At 38.3% G+C, this 20,869-nt stretch overlaps 1 protein-coding gene across 8 annotated transcripts in view; it reads left to right on the top strand.

Annotated features, from left to right (window-relative positions):
• The window catches only part of LOC110834365 (rab3 GTPase-activating protein non-catalytic subunit-like), a 39,349-nt gene that overhangs the window by 9,050 nt on the left and 9,430 nt on the right, over positions 1–20,869 (top strand). For 5 of the 8 annotated variants that reach the window (XM_087352049.1, XM_087352042.1, XM_087352041.1 and 2 more), the window contains exons 5-21: positions 51–252; positions 2,094–2,421; positions 2,677–2,766; positions 3,117–3,256; positions 3,919–4,132; positions 5,680–5,820; positions 6,450–6,685; positions 7,999–8,150; positions 8,807–9,035; positions 10,270–10,470; positions 11,508–11,665; positions 11,900–12,102; positions 14,584–14,702; positions 15,424–15,648; positions 16,842–17,015; positions 18,906–19,087; positions 20,411–20,638. In XM_087352049.1, the coding sequence (XP_087208175.1) occupies positions 51–252; positions 2,094–2,421; positions 2,677–2,766; positions 3,117–3,256; positions 3,919–4,132; positions 5,680–5,820; positions 6,450–6,685; positions 7,999–8,150; positions 8,807–9,035; positions 10,270–10,470; positions 11,508–11,665; positions 11,900–12,102; positions 14,584–14,702; positions 15,424–15,648; positions 16,842–17,015; positions 18,906–19,087; positions 20,411–20,638 (3,222 nt within the window). The remainder of the gene's footprint in view (positions 1–50; positions 253–2,093; positions 2,422–2,676; positions 2,767–3,116; positions 3,257–3,918; positions 4,133–5,679; positions 5,821–6,449; positions 6,686–7,998; positions 8,151–8,806; positions 9,036–10,269; positions 10,471–11,507; positions 11,666–11,899; positions 12,103–14,583; positions 14,703–15,423; positions 15,649–16,841; positions 17,016–18,905; positions 19,088–20,410; positions 20,639–20,869) is intronic. The other 3 variants (XM_087352044.1, XM_087352048.1, XM_087352047.1) reach the window with 1 other exon arrangement.

The following is a 20,869-nucleotide window of genomic DNA, read 5'->3' as shown; positions in this document are numbered from 1 at the left end:
GCAGTTAAGATGGCATGTTTTTCCGTTAGAGGATAATGTCTTGTTTCCAGAATTGCAATCTGCTTCTGTCAGAGCAGCTCCACAATGAACCAGTTACCCATCTGAAGTGCCAGTCTTTCGAACCAGCGAGATATTCAACAGCACAAGAGCACAGTGAAGACCTGTATGTCGTGTGCTGCAGTGCTGTATGTGTTCTGATGGGCTCTGGCCTTTTTGAGACGTTGCGTGCCTGTCGCAATCAATTGGCAAGAGGTATTTTAGGATTAATGAGTGTAGTGTAGTTGTTACTCTGAGCCTTGAGAATTTGTGAAGATCTTTAGCCACATAGATGCTGTGATTATTTATTTAATCCCTTATTTACTTAGCATCTTCACTTGTATTTCAGCAGAACTTTTCGTTTTCAGTATGTCACTGTATTTTTTTTTACAAATTCTTTTACAGGTTTTATTGGTGATGAAGTTCACATTATAATGCCGTATGGACTTGTAGCCAAATACCAATGTTTCAGAGAAATGACTGTCTCCCTCTACAGCCCTTAAGTTCATGAAGCATTACAACCCATAGCCGACATCAGCAATTTCCTTTCATTTTACTTTTTCCAATATCCTCTACTTTTCATTTTCATGTTCTTTGTAATGTATGAATTGCCCCAGTTTCTGTTAGTACAGAGACAATTTATTGCCGTCATTTATCCTGTCACGTGTGTTTTCCATATGAACCGCAGTAAACATATTCCACACTTACGTCATTTCTTGTGTTAAAGATAATGTCTTCTATGGCAAGTCTCGTAGACAATTTTTTATTTCATTACATTGTATTTTTGGAGCTGTTCTGAAAGTATTTGTTAGTATCGTAGTCAACGTAAATTTTTTAGAATTACACTGTTCAGGGAGATATTGTTCCAGGTTGGTGGGAGGTTATATTTTGTCATATGGGGTGTACTCATTCATGGTATACATTTTGCAGCTAGGAACTGTGTGTGTACGTGCGTGCTATTTATTGAGGGGGTGATCGGGACATAATTTTCAATAAAGAATGTTGAAACAGCATTGGTTCTGTTTTTGTTGTTGATGGTTTCAAGGTGAGTTTAGGGAACAATAAACAAGAATATTAATCAGATTAATTTGTTGCTAAATTTTATCAGATACGTGTTATAACTGATCATAATGTACGACGTTTATTTTAATGCACAGCCCCACCCGTTCCAAGTGAGTTTACTGCCTTTTTAATCAGTTTAGATGTTCACATATGTTTGCAGCAGTGTCCATAATCTGATGCAGAAGTTCCTCTCGTGTGCGTGCTTTGGTCCTGTATGTTATTTCTGTCATTCCTCCCCACTTAGAGAAATCAAGTAGGTTGAGGTCTAGAGGTCTGGGCGAACAAGATATTGGACCGTGACGAGTGGCTCAATTATTTTCATGACACCAATTCAGTTAAGCCATAACTTGAAGAAAATATGGAGGCCCATGCCTTGTCTTCAGAGGCACATCCATTAAAAGCAGCAGTTCATTTGTCAGGAAGTGAGTGTCAGTAGTGGTAAGATCTTCATTCAAAACCATCGCCAGTGTTGCCATCTGTCACTGTACGCAATAGTAGGTACTTGTTGTTGGCACGGCTTAAAATGTCTAGCTCCGCAATGGTTGGAAATATGACCAGTGTTGCATTAACATGTTTTACTGAGAATTACACCCCAAATCACCCACTGATATATGGCAGACTGGTTGTGAAGCACCGTGTACAATATACTGTATAAAGTGAGACAGTACATTTCCTTGAATTTTGTTATTTATTATTGAACATGTTTTAGGTCTGAATGGAGTGTTTATTTAATGAGCCAAGTTTAAAAATGTTGTGAAATTCAGTTTTGGGATTTATTTTTGGTAGGGATTGTAATTGATCAGCGTACACAAAAAGTAAATTCTTGTAGGTACTTTTACTGTGAAATCTATGAATAATTTTTTTTTCTTTCCATATTCAAATAGTTTTTTGAGGTGAAACATACTAATGGATAGACAGATGTACAGGCAGATATAAGTAATGTATTTTTTGTAGGTTCTTGCTTGTAAGTTTTTTCTTCTGGACTTTTGTTTCAGTGCAAGCAAATTGTGGAGACATGATAAGACCACCTCCTCTCAGGTACAAGAAATGGGGGTTTACTGAACAGGATAGGGTGGCTGACTTGGAGGTTGTTGGTCCAGCTACAGACAGCACGTTTGATCACCTAGTAACGGCGTCTTTGTGCGGAGGCTTCAACACAAATTACCGCTCCACTGCCCCACAGACTTCTCTCATATTAGCTGTTGGTGAGAAACCTTATGTTGGATTTCACTATGCCTTGGAAGGAGAACCGGCGCTTGTGTTTGCAGGCGTTACCAAAGCAGTGGTCAGTAAAATGAAGTCTGCAATCGGTCAGGTTGTCCCGTAAGTATATTTGTATTGTAGTAAGAGGTACAAATTATGGAACATTTCAAAGGAATTTGCTTCAAGATTCAAACTGACGGCTCTTTTCTGAGATTTTTGCATTTCTGGATTCCATCTTGCAGTTGTATGTGCACCGAGTTTTAGATTTTAATTTCTCCTGCAAGTGCAGGATGGTTGGATATGTGCTTGACAATAATAGATGATCATTTATATGTCTTATATTAATACTTCTCAAATCATCTGGCAACGTTCTAGGAGCTGGATAATGGGAGGCATAAAAAGCAGTTCTGCCGAGAAAGCGAAAGAAAATGTCCCGATTGAACCTGCAGTTCCAGTAGGATGTAGGTAAGTAAATTATTGAGATCTGAGGTGACAATGCAAAGAGAGATCTTCTGGATTATGACACAATGTAATCTTATAGGTAGAGTTATCAGTGTTACAGAGGAACTTATTGCCTCTATCTTCAGGTTCTCCAAAACACTGGTAACCACCTGCAAGATGACATGGCATCAGTAACTCAGAAGACCACAATCGTCAAGTAATTTGTTCTCTTTCATGAATTGCGCAGCAGGAATTATTCATTGTATTGAATCATGAGCTCTGTGTGACTGACTTCTAAAAACCTGTGGCTTTTGTGCAGTTTATGTTTTATTTTCTGATGTTTTTTATTTGAGGCTTGATTTTTTTTTCTTCAGATTTGGGTTGTGTGATCTATTGAGGCATGGAGATAGGGTGGTGATATCTCCAGATAGGAAACTGTCCATAGTGTCGGACAGCCTGGGACGAGTCATTCTGATAGATAATCTAAAAGGAGTGGCAATTCGTATGTGGAAGGGTATGTTGTACTGTAATATCATTTCATTTTTTATTCTCTGTTTTGTGTTATTGAACAAGCTCCGAATTACGTTTTGCGGTTACGGTAACTACCTAAATGTGAGGCAGTCTTGAATTTTAGCAGCTTAAGCATCTCAAATCAAAGTAAAGTTTTGGAAAGAAATTACGTCTAACCTATAGGCCTAAACAGATATCAGATTTGCAGTTTGATTTTCTGTTTTAATTTGCAGAAACACTTGAACATTTTTTCTGTGAGCCACATTCTGTTACAAAGATCAAAGACTGAGCTACAGAGCTACACGTCTGTGAAAATAAAACATTTCGTTTTTACATACTTTGTGGTAGAAAGATGAAAATCGTGTGAACTATTTTTAAAGTAATTATTAGTTCTGGTACAGAAGTATGAACAGAAAAATTGTATACCCATAGGTTAACTAACATAAATATTGCTCAACTACAAAGTAAGTTTCTTGTGCACAGTTTTTATTAGCGTTTTGGTACAGTTATGTAGATAATGTTAAAAGAGAATGTCCTGGACTAGCTCAAGGTAGGATTTTTCACTGGCCTTTGTGTTAATGGGTGATGAACATAGAGATTCTGTTACAAGAGAGAGCATTGACTTGTCAGTTCGTTATGTCCAGATATATGATGTAGAAATTGTAGTTTGGTTTGCTAATGCAGGATATCGTGATGCTCAGTGTGGGTGGCTTGAAGTTCAAGAAGAAACAAGGCAACGTGGCATCAGCTCTAGGAATACTCGTCAGCCGCGAATGGCGTTGTTTCTCGTCATCTACGTACCTAAGCAAGGCATCATAGAGATATGGGCGATGCAGCAGGGACCCAGAGTCGCCAAGTTTACAGCAAGCAAAAGTGGAAGGTGCTGATAACTAATCAGAGTAACAACACCTTGGATTCTTTTGTAATTTGTTGTACATGTAGGAAGAATGGAGAATAATTCTTCAGTTGTCAGCATTAAATTTCAGCTTTGATTCTCAGTCTTCGTGCAACAGTTTACAAATTAGTAATCGTTCCCTTTGGCGTAATATTTATTTTATGATGTTAATTTCTTATGACATGTTTTGAGCTATTTGCCCATCATCAGATGTCACCACTTATAACTCGTGTGGTGACATAGATATAATATCTTAAGGACTTAAGGACGTGAAGTACATAGTGCATCTAAGTGAAGATTGAGAGTCAATATTGAATTTTAATAGATCGACAACATGACACTGAAATACAACCCGATGCCTTAGGTATGAGGTACTGAAATTTTCAAATTTCCATGCATTATTTGCTTGCATGTGATAAGAAGTCTAACTTGGACCAAAATTCACTTTGAGAGACAAGATAACACATTCTATTTTAAAGGCGTTTTGAATGATCATCTTTTTTTGTTATGTAGCTTCAACACTACAAGCTTAAGCTACTGACAGTCTCATTAAATACAATGTAAATAAATAAATATATAGCAAATTAATATTTGACTAAAAAAATATATTTCATATGCTTTGTACTTCATCTTTGATGTAACTAGCACCATGAAGCATAGTCCTTGAGAAGCTAATAGCTTGTTAACTAGCTTGGAAGTTATCCATATGGAACCCAGAAGCAGAGATCTGCACAGGCTGGGCGGCACAGGTAATGTTTGGGTTCGTGCACGTTAATAAATTGCCCCGTGAGTTTTGTACTACACGTGAAAATTGCTGGGAATTCCAGATGTTCTTACAGTGTCTTCAAATATTCATTAAGGGTTATTGACATTTATGCATTAAAATAAAGTTGTATCGTTGACGCGATAGTCAGGGCCAATTGCCATAAAGATTGGGGTTTATCCGGATTAGATCAAAAGGAAATCTAGCTTCGGTCCTTGTAAAGTTCTAAAATTTTGGTCCATGCAGACTTCTACGCAGATGTTCGTTATTATGTTTGAAAGAACCTCCCACTAGATCCTCTTATGAGCCATTTGAATCCACTGTACTGTTTCAGCTTCCATAGATGAGCTATGTTGAAAATACCTGTTTCAGCAAACATTTCTGTTGCCATCTTTAGGGTGAGTTGGGTTCTTTTGGAAGCCTTATGTAGGGCAGGTAGTAGGTAGTGAGCTGAATGGTGCTGATTGGTGAAGCAGAAGAGTAGGCTGTAAGTCTTCCAAAGATGATCAGCTGTTACATATTCGCTTAATAATGACAACTGCAGTGTTTGCCAAAAACGGGTAATTTTCATCATTCAACCTCATCCCTGGAAGCCAAAGTTATACATCAGCCATGAAAACCTAAGGACAGAGTAATCCAGTCCGCGTCTATAAATATATGTTATAAAAGTAAGGAATTTTTTGACTAGTTCTCTGAATGTTAAGTTTTTCGTGTAGATTGTGAAGTCCATCTTACGCACATGTAACAGCAGTAACCTTCGTGCTTGCAGGCTGCTACATATGGGTTATGGCCTTGTGGGTCTGAACAACATTCCATTGAAAGGTGGCAACAGATGCCAGTTTTCTTGTGTTTTTATGGATCCAAGTGGTTTAGTGAAGGAGATCTGTGTACCCTTCCACTTTGCACTGAGGTATGTGTTCATTAGTCCTTATTCCTTGCTGCCACCAGTCAAGTTTGTTTTGCGATGGATTCTGTGGCTTGCCAAAGATTATCACTTCATATCATTGGTGTTTCTTCCAGTGCAATAATTCTAATCGATTCTGCTAGGTGCTTCGGTACGTGTGAATCTAACATTGTTCAGATTTGTCTGATTTGTCATCTGATTTTATACTTGTAGTAAAGATACTAATGTACGTTCAGCCGAACAAACAAATAAACGTTCTGGAATGCATTATTTCTTCTCGTAGAATAGAGAGAGCCACAGAATGTGGGTTAACAAAAGTTTTATGGATCACTAGCTATAAATAGCTTGTGCATGGGCTGGGCAGTACTCGGGCTTGGGATAATATTAAAAAATTGAATCCTTCATCTGGAAGCAAAATTGCAAGTTCTAGAATAAAGTCTCAGCAAATTATAATTTATTATGATGGAGCCAGATGAAAGCTCTTGTGTTATATATTTTCCATATGTGTAATGTTAAGAAATTGAGTGTTGATGACTTTGCTTGCTATAATGAAATTTATTTATAGGCTGTATGCATTCTGTCGCAGATACATAGTGTATTTTGTTACTGCACATATTAGATATTCTTTGTTGCAGTGATAAAAATAGTAACAGAGCTAGAGACCTTCACTTGCTGAAGAAACTGAAGGTTCTCCTGAAGGAAGAAGATTCTGATGATAAGTTGATTGAGGAGGTACGAAAGACAGTACAGGAACTAAAAACCAATGACGTACGAACTCAGACTCTTGAGATGTTGTCAACCAGTAAATATATTACTCCTGATGCTCTGGATGCTGCATTAAGTGTTCTTGTTGAAAAGTTGATTGAACAAGGTGAGATAAGTGACAAAGTACGTAGCAATATAGTTTATTTTATCCTTGTTGTTGGTCGCAGATTGCGACTTGCTAAATGAGAGGTATTTCTGTGTGAATCATGAATCATCTCTGCTGTCATACTGTAGGTCTCTGTGCTCGTCACTGCCATGAAATTTTACAGGTAGCCTTTAACGCTGATATTGAAACTGTGTGTATCAGTTGTCTGTGCATTAACCATTTTGTGTATGGTTAGATACCCTTACAGTGTTTTATCCCCACGCATTTCAATACATCATTCTAATATTTACAATTGAAAAGTGTAAGACAATCGATGATGGTCCTCTATTACGATATGCCTAAGCTAAACTATGTCAGTATATTTACTGACAGGTAAGAAAGATAAATGTTGTAGCACAGTGCGTACTTGCAAAACTATTTTCTCTATAACAGTGAAAAGGTTAAGAATCTGGGCTTAGAAATATCAGTTGTACTTCTGATAGAACAAAGGATGTCATCCATTTTAGTAGATGTTTTTGAACAAGCGTTGTAGACACTGAAAACTGAAAAGATTGGAATAAAATGTTCATGTCAGATGTTGCAAAGAAGGCGCTGTCTTTAGTGTTGTGTGAGAAGGTTAACAGCTGAATGCAGGGTACTTGAGGAGTATTTTAGAGTCTGTAACATGACGATATTGCACTCTAGTAAATGGGTTAAAAACTATTAGAAGTAGTTGTTTTGGTTGTTTTATTTAATGTTGCTCTCTTTATGGCCTTTTTTGACGTGTAGGCGACTTGCTTATTATTATAGCTGTATTTTACATTTTTTAAAGTACGATAAAATTTTTGTGGGATAATTTAAATTCCATCCAATGTGCTTACTGTCACCTGAAAAAATATTTATTGATCTGAATATGTTAATCTCAAGTTGAGCTTTTCAGTTTAGATTAATAGTGTTTTGCTTTAACGTCTGTGCATAAATGAAGGACTGCTGCACAGATTGTAATGCATTTTTAAAATGCATTACTTTATAATATGGTCATGCTGTTTTCAGTTGAATTCTACTTATTACAATTTTTGAATAGTGTGGTCATTGATTTGTACTAGGATTAGAGCTATCTGAGGTAATCTCTTTCTTATATTTGATGATTTAGATCCAATTAGAGACCAATCTTGATTAGTTTTGTTGTATTCATGCAAGAGTATGGGTGGCTGGCACTTACCAGACTGTGCTGAGTTAGATATGGAACAAATATAAAGTAACGCTTTGTAATGGAGAATAGATGCATAATGTGTAGAAGTTGACATTCAAATTATTATGCATTTGTTACTCAGATTCCAGTTCCCTGGACTTCAGCAGTAAAACGTTGCTTCAGATGGCTCAGCAATTACAGAGGCTTGTGTCTTTCTATCAGTTTGTTCACCAAGAGCATCAGGTACCCCCAACGTACAACACAGTTGTAGCTGATGTTCTCAACTCACTACAGGTAAGCCCTCGCGTTGGTTCTTATGTTTATTTCGCAATGATCCTATGGCGTAGGAAGGTTGTAGGTCTTTGCGGAGGAAAACAGTGTCAGTTTTCACGATATTTCTCATCATTGGAAAGAATCGTAGATGAAAATTGCCGTGATTGTTCAATTAGTGACTAGGCTAGGGATGATGAACGTTTTTAAGTCCATGTTTTAAAACTCGGAGGAAGAAATTCCTCTTTATTTTTGAATGCCGTAGTTATTTGTTACAAAGTGACACGTTTGATGTTGAATGTTCGCTGCTGGTACTGTTGTATTGTGGGTTTTGATAAGATATTTATTATTGGAGAAAGGTCATTTATGTATACAGTAGATCCCTTGAGTAGGCCCTACATGAAAAATCTGGTGGGATTAAATCTGTGGAGCTTGCCAGCCAAAGGTCTTTTGAAATATATCTGGTCTCCAGAAAATTCAGAACATGAAATCCATTTGCATAGAACCACTACTTTCCGCACCTTATGTAACAGGATGCTGTTTCACAAGGGCCGAGGTATGTACTTGAAACATTTGACAACATTTAGCGTGTGAATAGTGGTTTTACACTGAAAGTCGGGGCTGTAATAATAGGTCCACTCTGTGGAGTTGCATCATGAGGAATGATTTGTTTCTTGCAGACGCTGTCTGTGCTCTTGCATGCATCAGAAAGGGAAGTGAATGGCGTGAGGAAACTGATTGCTGCTGTAGAGACAAAACCTCAATCAGAGGCAAGAGTCGCGTTCAGAGAGGACGGGAAGACTGCATTTGTCGAGTTTCTATCTTGTTTTGACATTGGAGGCCCTTTGAAGGAAACGTCAGAAATCTGTCTCAAGAAAAACATCTCTGAAGACAAACTGAAAAGAAGCAGTGAGTTTGCCATTTCAGGAAACATAAGAAGTTTGAGAATGGAGTGTTAGATATATATCTGTATCAAAGAAAGTGGACGTGACAGAAGGGCAGAGAAAATTACTTAGTGAAGAGCTTCTTCACCTGATGTTGCTAGGCTTATTAAATTATGGGTGCTGCATGCAACATGCATTGGAGGGAATTTCATTGATGAATTGTAAGGTTGTCTCAAAATCTTTTAAATTAAATATAAAGGTTTCTAATGATGGTGTGTTAGCATAAACATGATATTTGTTGTAGAAATTATCCATGGTCTCGGTTTATTCCAATCACAGTGTCCTGAAAACTGGATTTGTTTCCCTCTTCAGATGTAAAAAAAATTACGAAAGATGTTCGTCCCAACTGAGATCCATTTTCTGAAACATGTTTAGATAAGACGAAGATTTTAGATAATGCGCAGAATTATATTTTATGAGTTGGAACTATAAAGATCAACTCTTCTGTCAGAGCAACACTTGGTAGAATGTATAATATTAGAAATTCAGATAGTTACAGTGAGAATTATATGGAAATTTTATGTTGACGTTAGTGAAAAATGAAGGTAGTCAACTCTTCAGATGTGGCATAACTTTAAGAATATAAAGCAAGTGGAGTATTGAAATAAAACTGAACAAAGTGCTCATAAAGTGAGATACGCAAAACTGAATTAAGGCCAAAGTTACTGACTGACCTACCGCTCTTTCACTCAAAAGTGGAATGAACTGAAATATGGTATTAGTTTTGAGGTTCTCAGTGTGACAAGCATTGAGATGTGGTCTTCTGGGGTGTGGTGGGTGTGGTTACCATCGAATATATTGCAGTATGTTCCTCTGAAATGTTGGTGTCATTAGCTAAAAGGTCACAACCTGAATGAATAATATTTTACTTTGTTATCTACATATTACAGTGATGAAACCAGAGAGGAGAAGGGGAAACACACTCTTATGCCTGAATAAAATTCATAGATGTAGGGGTGGGCATGAAGGATGAATTCCTGCAGCCTTATTTGTTAGAACAAATATGGATTATATTGTTTTAAATGCTGCTTATCAGCACATTGTACTCATGTACGTATTTCACTTATATAAATAAATCACATGACAGAGGCTGAAAAGCTTCTGATCTTATTTATTTCATTCAAGGTTTCACTGCGCTTGAAATTGATTACATCGCCATGTCAGTGAGAGAGGTAATGTGTTCTGTTGTTCTTCGGCAGGTGAACTGGTATACCAAGGTACGCTGTATAGTGACACCAAAACGGAAGACTGGAAGAATGCGGCTGCTGAGAGCTGTATTGAGCCGGCTCACCTCATGCAACTTGCTCTTCAGTTCTGGCTTCAGAAAAGAGAAGGTTCAGCGTTGGAAGCAGAGATGCTGCGTTTCATGGAGCTGTTGAAAGCCATCTGTTCACTAGCAGGTTCTCATTGGCATTGTCTTTCAGACAAGCAGGTCAATTCTGTAAAAAGTACATGTGTCTTTTTGATGACCTTACTGAGCGTGCTCACCCTCAGGGTGCTCGTATTTTAACGTTATAAATATTAAAGAAAATGGAGCAGAGATGAAGGATTATGTGGAGATAGTAGCAGGTGTTTGCTATTACTTCTGTTTTGTCAAAGTCTGTACTGCATCTGGTCACCATGATATGCCAGTGTCCTGGCTTCGTCCTTCTGCTAAACCACTATGAATGATCCACTTCTTCCCTCTCCTCATTTCAGTCTCAAAGATGGAGGCATTTCTCCAAAACATTTGTTTATGGCTAAAAGACAACAAGGTGCGGCAAACCAGAAGCCCATTTGTGCATTGTATATTTTAATGTGTGTGTTTTACAATAGAAGATGGGAAGATGTGAGATTCTAAACTGCATGGTAGAAGGATTCTGTGAATTTAATCTGCTGCTAATTTTTTTTAAGAATTTAATATATATTTTGTTGCATTGTTTTGTTTAGATGTTGTTAGACAACATTAAACTGCAGTTGTGGGGAAATTGCTTTTATTTAATTGACAGATGGTTCAGTCATGAGGCGCTATTTGTATTTTTAAATTAGTGCAGTGATTTTTTTTTAAACTTTGTCCATCTTCTGAATTACAGATAGAAATTTGACATTTCAGAAGCTGCATCTTTTTGCATCTTCAGGTATGAAGAAAAGGTTAGAGACCCTAACTGTTGGGCCCCCTCATTAAGCTAGCTCAACCAGGAAGAAGATAAAACTTCCAAAATGTATTTTTATTTCCATTTGTGATGTAGGTGATGGACAAAGGCCCACCTCCGAATTTTTGTTTTTACAGATTATAAGAACCATCATCAGAAACCTTAAGACTTCATTCAGTGTAGTGATGTTTCTTTCAGTGCACCTTGATGGGGGCTGGTTGGGAAGGAGCTTGTGGTGTTGCACCTATTTTCATGTCACTCTGCCTGAAATTTTGTTCCTCTAACATGTAGTTTGTGGATTTCAGATGTAAATGTGATATGTGCAGAGTACAATGAGCTGTCAACTTGGTGGCGTGATGTTCGCAGTGTGCTGATGGATTCTGTGAATCCATTCATGGCACTCACAGGAGCCATTGTTTGCAGAGCTGTTGCTCTTTGTGTGGAAAGGGAAAGGGATTTCAAGGTCAGCACCTGTGGGGATTGTTTGAAAACGTAGTCTTATATAGGAATTCGTTTCAAAGCAAAGGTTGTCATTCTTGACGTTTCTGAGCGCACAGCCAGAAAGTGCATACCAAAACCTCTAGCGAGATGTGCGTAATGCTGAGAATGAAAATTGTTACGGCTTGCTATGTAACAAGTGAGTGGGCATTTAAAGCTCCATCATTCACCCCCCCAACTGGATGAATTTTGATTGCAGAACCATCATGCACATGATGTCTTGGTTCCAAATGCAGTGCCGGCAGGTGCAGTTTCACAGCAACAGGAATCCTCTGCTGCGTCACCAGACGATGAGGCTCACAGTTCAGCGAGTGAGTGGGAGAATGTCTCTCGTGACACCTGTCATTGGAGCTTGCTGATTGGCCAGTTGGAAGATGTGGCTCTGTTGGACACAGTGTTAAGGTAAACAGATATTTCCTGTTATTGACGTACTATATTTATGCGAATATAACTGCTCATTTTCTCCAAATTTGCATCCCGTAAAACTAGAATACAGTTTGCAGTTTTCTACTTAGAGAAACAATGGAACTATTTCTAGGTAATATATACAGAATATTGTTTTATTATTTTTATTTTATTAATGTTCTGTCTGAGGACAGGTCCATATGAACAGGATCCTTCCATCCTTTTCTCGGACTGGGACCTGTTCATATACGTTCTTGGCAGATGATCCAGAAGTGGTTTGCCATTGCCTTCTTCTGTGTGTGAATGGAGTAATTGTTGGGATGCCACGGAGGAAAACTCCGTGTTGCCTAGACCACGGCCTTGCCCAACACAAGTTATAAATTCGGGCACCGCCGGGAATCGAACCCGAGACCCCAGGATTACAAGGCCAGCGTTCTAACCGCTAGACCACCTCATCTTATTATTATTTAGTGTTCTGTCTGAGGACAGGTCCATATGAACAGGATCCTTCCATCCTTTTCTCGGACTGGGACCTGTTCATATACGTTCTTGGCAGATGATCCAGAAGTGGTTTGCCATTGCCTTCTTCTGTGTGTGAATGGAGTAATTGTTGGGATGCCACGGAGGAAAACTCCGTGTTGCCTAGACCACGGCCTTGCCCAACACAAGTTATAAATTTGGGCACCGCCGGGAATCGAACCCGAGACCCCAGGATTACAAGGCCAGCGTTCTAACCGCTAGACCACCTCATCTTATTATTATTTAGTGTTCTGTCTGACGACAGGTCCATATGAACAGGATCCTTCCATCCTTAATATTGTTTTACAAGAGATTAAAGTGTCCACTGCTCAGTTCCATTTATGTATGTGTAATGTAAAACCTGAAAAAATGTGCGCCTTGTTAACAAAATTCATTACATCTTCCAAAGTTCTCGTGATCCTGTAATTATTTTTGAGCACTTAGAGATGGGTATGTGGCCGACACTTATGATGGCTTTTGAACAAATCTCAGATGATTCTTTTCTGCAATTTCCAAATTCACAACATGTGACTGCTCGCACCTCTGAAGCTTTGCAAGTTCTGAGGTGTATTTGTATTTGGTTAGAAAGAAATATTACATAAACTTCACACTGAATGCCAGAGCCTCATATGCCAAATTTTATCACATTCTGATATAGTGAGTTGTGAATTTTACTTTTATTCGTGTTGGTTTCCCATGGAATATCCTAGACATTACAAGTCATGTACTGCCAAGCAATGCTTGCATATTGCATGCCATGATGTTTGCTGTTATCTATTGATTTAATAAAAGAATCTGAAATGCAACTTCTGTAGCCCTGTCAGAAAAGGTGCAGGATTTCAAATGGCATATATCAGTGCCAAAGATAAAAGAATGGATTCTTTTGTGTCCCATTAAAATAAACTAATAGATCACACCACGAAGAGGAAGGGAAAAAGTAAAGCATTGCATCATCCATTAGTGTATGAAGCTCCGTACGCAGATTTTATATTACCCAACAGTTTGCTGTGGCCATGACTTCATGTAGCAGGAATACTTTTTGTCGTGAGGACATTGATAATGCGCTGAATGAATAACATTGATTCTGACAATATTTCATTCTATTCACTCACTCTGTCATGCAGGAAATTCTTTGAAAAGTCAATTGTATACTCGGTTTGTCAAAGAATAGCCCACTTTCTTAATTGAACCCAAAGGTCCATCACCGTGTGCACAAAAGCCTGCCACTGGATTCTATCCTGAGCCAGCGCATCCAGTTCGCTGCATCGATTCCTACCTCCCTAAGGTATATCGTAACGTTATCCTCCCACCTATGTCTAGGTCTTTCCAGCGGTCTCCTCCCTTCAGGCCTCCAAACCAATACGTTGTAAACACGCCTCCCCTTCCCCATGCGTGCCGCATGTCTCGCCCACCTCATCCTCCTATCATCCAATACCAGGTGAAGAGTACAGGATGATTCTAGTGTAATTGATGATTTACCAGTTCAAGAAGCTATTGTCATGGTGGAAAGTGTAAGTGACAGTATTGATAGTGTGCAAGGTGTGGGTGGTTTTCAGAGAGTGGCTAATTTTTGTGCATTTAGATTTGAGAACATGTCATATTAAGTAGGGCAAACAGAACAGTTTCTGTGAAAGTATGGATTTCAGAACGAAGTGAAAGGAAATGTAAGTGAATACCAGATGAGTTCAGGATGTTTTTACGCAGCAGCTAATTCAAATAATTTTGAAACAAGAAGAATGCATATAATCTTGGGGCATTGAGCTTCCATTTCAGTCTGGGATGAGGTACTGGAACGCCCTATCACTGAAGATGAAATGTTTGTTGTCTTGGTTCTTTTTATGGTAATGGACATAGTACAAAAGCTTTGTTTTATTAAAAATTGTGTCTTAGCTTCACACGTCTTTGGATCGGTGGACCAATGTTTGTATTTCACCTAAGCTCATTTTAAATTCTTTCCAGGCGGAAGCCAACACCAGGAGAAAAGGGTGGAATGCAAATATCACCCAAACCTCAGCTGTTCTGCTGTCTTTACAGGAGGCCTGCAGTGTCGCTTAGCTATGTTCTCAACAGAGGAAAAGGTACTTGGGAATTTAAAAGTTTTATACGTAACTTCATTTCGTTCCTAGGTGTGGTTTCTTGCACACCTGTTTTTGGGAATGATTACGGTATGTGTATGGTTTTAACAACTTGAGTCAAAAGAGAAGAGCCCTTGAGAAGCTGACAGTTGCTCAGATAGTCAAGAAATTTTCCATCTTTTATGGAACCTGAAGGGTTATTGCCTTGTTCACAAGAGCCGGATACCAATCTATATCCAGAGTCAGAATGAATTTGCTCTACAACCTCCCTCCCTATTCTGTAAGAACTAGTTTAATACAATCATTGCATGTTTGCCCAAGTGTTCTGATTGGTCTCTTCCTTTTAGGTTTTCCAACCAAAATATTGTATGCATTTCTCATTTCTCCCATGCTTATTTCTTGCCACCCATCTCATTCTTTACTTTTATTGTATCATAATTTTTGGTTAAGAGTACAAATTATAGAGCGTCAGTGTAGTGACTGGCTACGGACTGGATGACCGGGGTTCTATCCCTGACGGGGGCAAAGGATTTTTCCTCTAGCCTCTGCATCCAGACAGGTTCTGGGGCCCACCCAGCCTCCTAGCCAATGGGTACCAGGTGTTATTTTATATTCTGTTGTTTGCAATTGTCTGTTGCCCTAGTAGTCATTATACATGTTTTCTGAATAATTTTAAAGTAAAATTAATAGAGTGACAGCAGTTTCTGTTTTGGATTTTTCGTAGGATCAGTGTCTGAGCTTGTTGCTCAGTGGCTCAGTTCTGCAGGACTTGACCCATGCAAACTGGTGGACGTGTCTGATGTTGAATTTGAAAATTTGGAACAAGAGCAGACGGAAGAAAGTAATTTGAGGAAAACTGCTTCTGTAGACATCAAGGAAGGTTGCAAGCTGGAAGTGGAGCAAGGGGCAGAAGCCACGCCAGCAAATGAACATGAAACTGAGATACTGGGTTTGTATAAACTGCCTTAATTTAGTAGTTCTGTCTTTTTCGGGCTCAAAAGCTTTGGTTAAATATTTAATGACAGGGACGTCTGGGAGTTTCCTCTGCCCCAGTAAATAGTTGCTGGAATGGAGAAAAATAGACAAAATGCTTTACTACTTACCTGTCCATCCTTCCAATGGCGCTACAGCCCAAGTTCGTGCCTTGGCCTCCTCCCATGTGGGAGGTTTCCTTGTGTTTTGAAGTGTGCATCTGTGAGTAGTGAGTAACGAGCCCACTGCCTCCGCACAATTTCTACTCAATCCAGATTTGTCTGCTAGAGCCGTCTAGTAGAGAATCAGGAGAGATATGGGTGAGAAATGGCCGCTGAATTTTGCTTATGAAACATCTAGTTCATACTCGTAAGGTTCTTTTACGTGCCGTAAATCTGCGACATGGGACCGCCAGCTTTACTTCCCCTCCGAAGGAAGTTGTGCTATGAATTTTTATCATCGTTAAAAATCCATCGACCTCGGCCGAGTTTGAACCCGCGAACCTTGGGTCTAGTGGCGAGCACGCTAACCACTAGTCCACTGAGGGCGACACTACTTACTTGTCACATATTTATAAATTATTTGTCTTAAAATTGTCATTATTCTTGAATTTATAAATCTGATAGTTCACTACAGAATGACAAGGGATTGTGCAGGGTGTCTATCAAGTAATAAAAATGAATTCAAAGGAGGCTTGTGGGTGTATTGGTATCAGTGTGCGTGGAAGTTTGATGGAAGTGTCCAAATTTACGCTTTTGGTCGGTACAGCTGAGTGTGTGCACTCCATGTTGCCTGGCAGACAGGTAAATGATATTTAGTCTTACCAGATGTTCTCCAGCATGTTAGTGGTGATCTGTGGTAGGTTTTCACTCTGTCTTAGTAGATGACGTTCTACATGAATCCCTACAAAAAGAAATTTTGTGGGGTGATCTCTGGAGGACTGTGTGTCCAGTCAGTTTTTGTGATATACTTTCACTTGAAACATTTTGTTTCAGTTTCACATTGAAGTTATTGTGAAATTTTTAATTAAGACCACTTATTTCCATGATCTATTAGCTCGTAGAAAAGGAATTTACTTGCTAAAGCTGCTAGTGAATGGAGCAAAAATCTGAAGTGATAAGATGCGGACTCTGTAGAATAAACTTCTTTAGTGAAGATTTGTTTTTGCAGCTAACCTGGCTATGCTAAAATGCCACTTCCCATACAGTTTGTCATCAAGTATTCTTTTGGCCAATTTGTGCTGGGAATTCATGTTGGCATGGCACCGCAACGTGGATGAGTTGAATGCTCTGCATGCTGCAGTGAAATGCCTACAAGCAGTTCCGTCACCTCATCTGAAAGCAGGTAAGATGCTGATACCAGGATTTTGCCAGCTTAAATTGGAAATACTGAAAGACTGAGGTATCTGGGGAAAACTTAAGACACCCACTCTCTAAACGCTTCCATGTAGCAGAAATGAGATTACTTATTACTATGACTGTCTGTATAAAATAGACTAGTATATGTAGTAATTCATTAGTACAGTGCCAGAAATTTTTGCACACGTAACTTCGTATTTGATGCTGTCATCGTAACTGACTCCGCAGTGCACGGCTTCTCAATGAAGTTGTAAGTTTCTTAGATGGTCAAATTTCTGCCTCTAAGATACCAAGACTTTCATTACTGTGGTGATTGCCTTGCATTCTGGTGTATTCCTCTCCCCAAAGTTCCAACATTGACACGTAATGGGACAAAAAAGAAATTTTGCCTGTACATTATAAATACTGATAGTTCCCAGTGAACATGATTTTGTTGTAATGCTGTTTTAAAACTTGGGCTCATTTCAAACTAACGTGCTCGGTTTAACGCAATCTCTGCACGGCGGTGATATGTTCCTGTAAGTTCTGAGAAGGGTGAGATAAGTCTGCTGTACGTGCATGTGTTTGCAGTCTTGTGTGTGTCAAGCAGCCAATTAATTGATTTATTTAATTTACATTTATTATCATCTGAGTGAAATAATGTGTGGTAAGGGTTAGAAGAATGCTGATGGTTCTGCTGTTGATGGTCAGAATAAGAGATGTAGAAAAGTTGTAACTTTATAGCAGAAACTCGGTGTGCTCAAGTGGTACGAGAAGAATGGGAAAACGTGTGGGATTGTCCATGTTACCAACTTAAATGAAGTGATGCTTTGTACCTTAAATTCAAATGCTGCCAAAATTAAAGCAAGTAATGCTAGTGCTGCTTCTGTAGCATAAGCCAGTTATCACAGGCAAGGTCTGCAGTTCTACAAAGCAAATTCATCTGCGTATCTCATGGCTATAAAGGTAAAAGCTTCAAGTCATTTTGAACTTGCAGAATCAAAAGAATTGCCTCCTGATGCTGACCCTGTTGTGGTTCAGTTGACTTCATCTTCTCCATCCCCTCTCTCTCCTCAGCGACTACATCTTTGCTATCCTGCATTGTGCTGCAGTGTTGCCACATTTTGCTTATTTATTTTTGGTTTATTTAATGTTGCTGTTAGTATCTCAGTCTGAATATCATCAAGTGATAGGATCATTAATGAACAATGAATCGGAAGGTTATGGAAGGAAGTACTCCAAGGTACTATCCTGGTAAATGATTGGAGGGACTGAGGAAGACCACAGAACGCATCATTCAGGATAGCTGGACTCTTGGTTGAGATTTGCCTGCGGTACCTTCCCAGATATTAAGCAGGAATGTGAATCACATTTTGAAACCCTTCGTAAACTTTAGTTCTTCCCATTTCAGAAGTCGACGGACTGCAGAAAGGTCACTTGGACTTCAGCTGTGGACATTAGCCACAATATAGTTTTCAGTGATTGTTTTCCTGTGATTCTTTTTAAATACCCCACAGTGTGAATTTGTTCCATTTGCATCTGTGAGTTTGACAGATTTGTTTTTTTTATATTAAAGAGGATGAACGTCTATCATAATTTCAAAGTCACATTTGTAGGAAACTTTTAGTGTTAAAAAATTTTTATGCTAATAAAAGTGTGATTCTTGATCTGCAGAAATACTGAATGACAGGGAAACCTAATTTGAAGCACTTTTAGAATAGAACACGGGAAGAGGACTTAGAATTGCCATACTTTCAATAACATTTTTAATATCTTTGATTTGTCATAATCCAAAATTTTATTCTATGTTTCTTCACATGATTATTTGGATTTGTCACATGTTCACAAGAAAAGTGTCCTGCAGTATGTAATATTGTATCCATGTTCTTCTCACTAGGATTAAGTAGCCTTATGTGGACAATGCACCTGAGACAAAGGTTTGACTCAGCTGCTCGACTGTTTCACAAAGTTGGTAAAATTCCTAAGGAGCGCCTCTGTAGGCAGGATACTGGAATGTCGGATCAGGAGATGCCGCTGTTTTTTAACGTGTGTGTGGATTTCTTGGATGTTTTTATGGAAGTAAGTATGGAAGCAAGGATTTAAACAGTGAAATGTGAAATAGACATTAGTAAAACACTTCAGTATGAAATTAATGGAAATTCATTAAGTAATTTAGTTGTTACATGAGTACAGATTGACAGATGCACAGAACAATTTTATTATTTGCTACACACAAATCACGGCACATCTAAAAAAAAGGTGAGGATTTCAGTGCTCATCACAACACATACTCATTAATCAGAATAGTAGCTTCTCAAACATTGTACAAGAAGTGTTAAATAATCATGAAATACCAACATTATTTACTATTTTATTAAATATAAACATTCCTATAGTTGTTGGATCTGTAGTTGTATGTAATGTTCTATATATATATGGCAGCAAGAAAATTATAATTAGATAGGTCATGTGAATCTTTTTAGCAGATAATGTTAACCTAAATTAGACTAACATAGTAATAAATCATACATCTGAATTTAAGTATTTATATACAAAATTCATTAGATTCAAATAGTTATGAAACTGTATGTGAGATTTCAGGTTCTTATGGCAACAGGCAGGTTTGAAGACGATTATCTTCTGGGTTGTTGCACCTTATAGTCTGCTAGGAGTTCACAAACATTTCAGAGGCAACAAACACCTCTGAAGAACTTCTACCAGATTACACGGCACTAAAACCCAAAAGACAAGTCATCTTTATGAAATTGTGTGATTGACTTGTAAATAAGCTAAATACAATACGCAGATTTGTTAAGTGGAAAAGGAGTTAATGGTTATCACGTAATTTTGAAATCATTGATTGAATGTGTTTCTTACTTTCAATAAAAATTTATGGCTTTATTTTTGCAAATTTATAATATCTTTTTTTGTTTATCATAATAGTTCGTATCACATATGATTTTATTTAAATTTCACAGTTCTGTCAAAAAAAGTAAATGTGTGTTATTCTAGCAACATTTGGCAGAAATGTAATGAATGAATCAAAAGTGGTTTATGACATGAAGTTATTGACAAAGTTTGTGTACTTGTAAGTTTTCTTTTTTGAATTATGAATCACAAAGAATATACATTGAAAAGTACTGTAGTATTTGCAGGGAGGTCGTGTCTTTCTGCATGTGTGTGCAAGTTTCATCTATGAAACTACTGAACTGATTTTAATAAAAATCAATATTGGTATCTTTACTGATCATTTTCATGTGAATTTAATTTGGGTTCAGATTATTGGGTATAGTTTCATAGCAGTTGATTGGTATCTGCAGTGAGATATGTAAAATATTACGTTCCATTGCAGCTTGTAATTACACTCTTGGTTTCTCAAGCGTTGGATTTTCTTTGCGACAGGCGACCATAATGAGTGCTGCTCAAGCTCCATTGGACATGAATCGATGTGAAGAGCTCTGGAAGTGTGAAGGATCGGGTCCCCCGTCATTAGTTGAGTTGGCTGTTGCGCAGTCAGCAGTCAACTATGACTTGCTTCATCTTAATCACCAGTTGGCTGTTGCTTTGCATATGATGGCTTCCTTTATCTTGCGCTTCCCACACCCCATTTCATCTCTCTTTGATAATGTGGTACGTTTATAAATTTAAAATTTTGTAAGTATTCCTGAAAGCAGTGGTTCCCAAACTGTATCCAATAGAATCCTGGGCTCTTATAAGGGTTTCTCAGACAAATTTCTCTAATAGTGATCGTTCATAATGGTTTAAGTTAATTCTCCTGATGGATGTCTTTGGGTTCCATTCTTGGTGCAGGTGACAAAGGTTTTTGTGGTATTCCCCAGTCCCTCCTGGCAGATGCTCGAA

Source organism: Zootermopsis nevadensis, unplaced genomic scaffold (genome assembly GCF_977971745.1).
Source record: "Zootermopsis nevadensis isolate Lab colony 2312 unplaced genomic scaffold, Znev_1.0 Znev_ptg000020l, whole genome shotgun sequence".
NCBI lineage: Eukaryota > Metazoa > Arthropoda > Insecta > Blattodea > Termopsidae > Zootermopsis > Zootermopsis nevadensis.
This window is presented reverse-complemented; position numbering and strand designations above follow the sequence as displayed.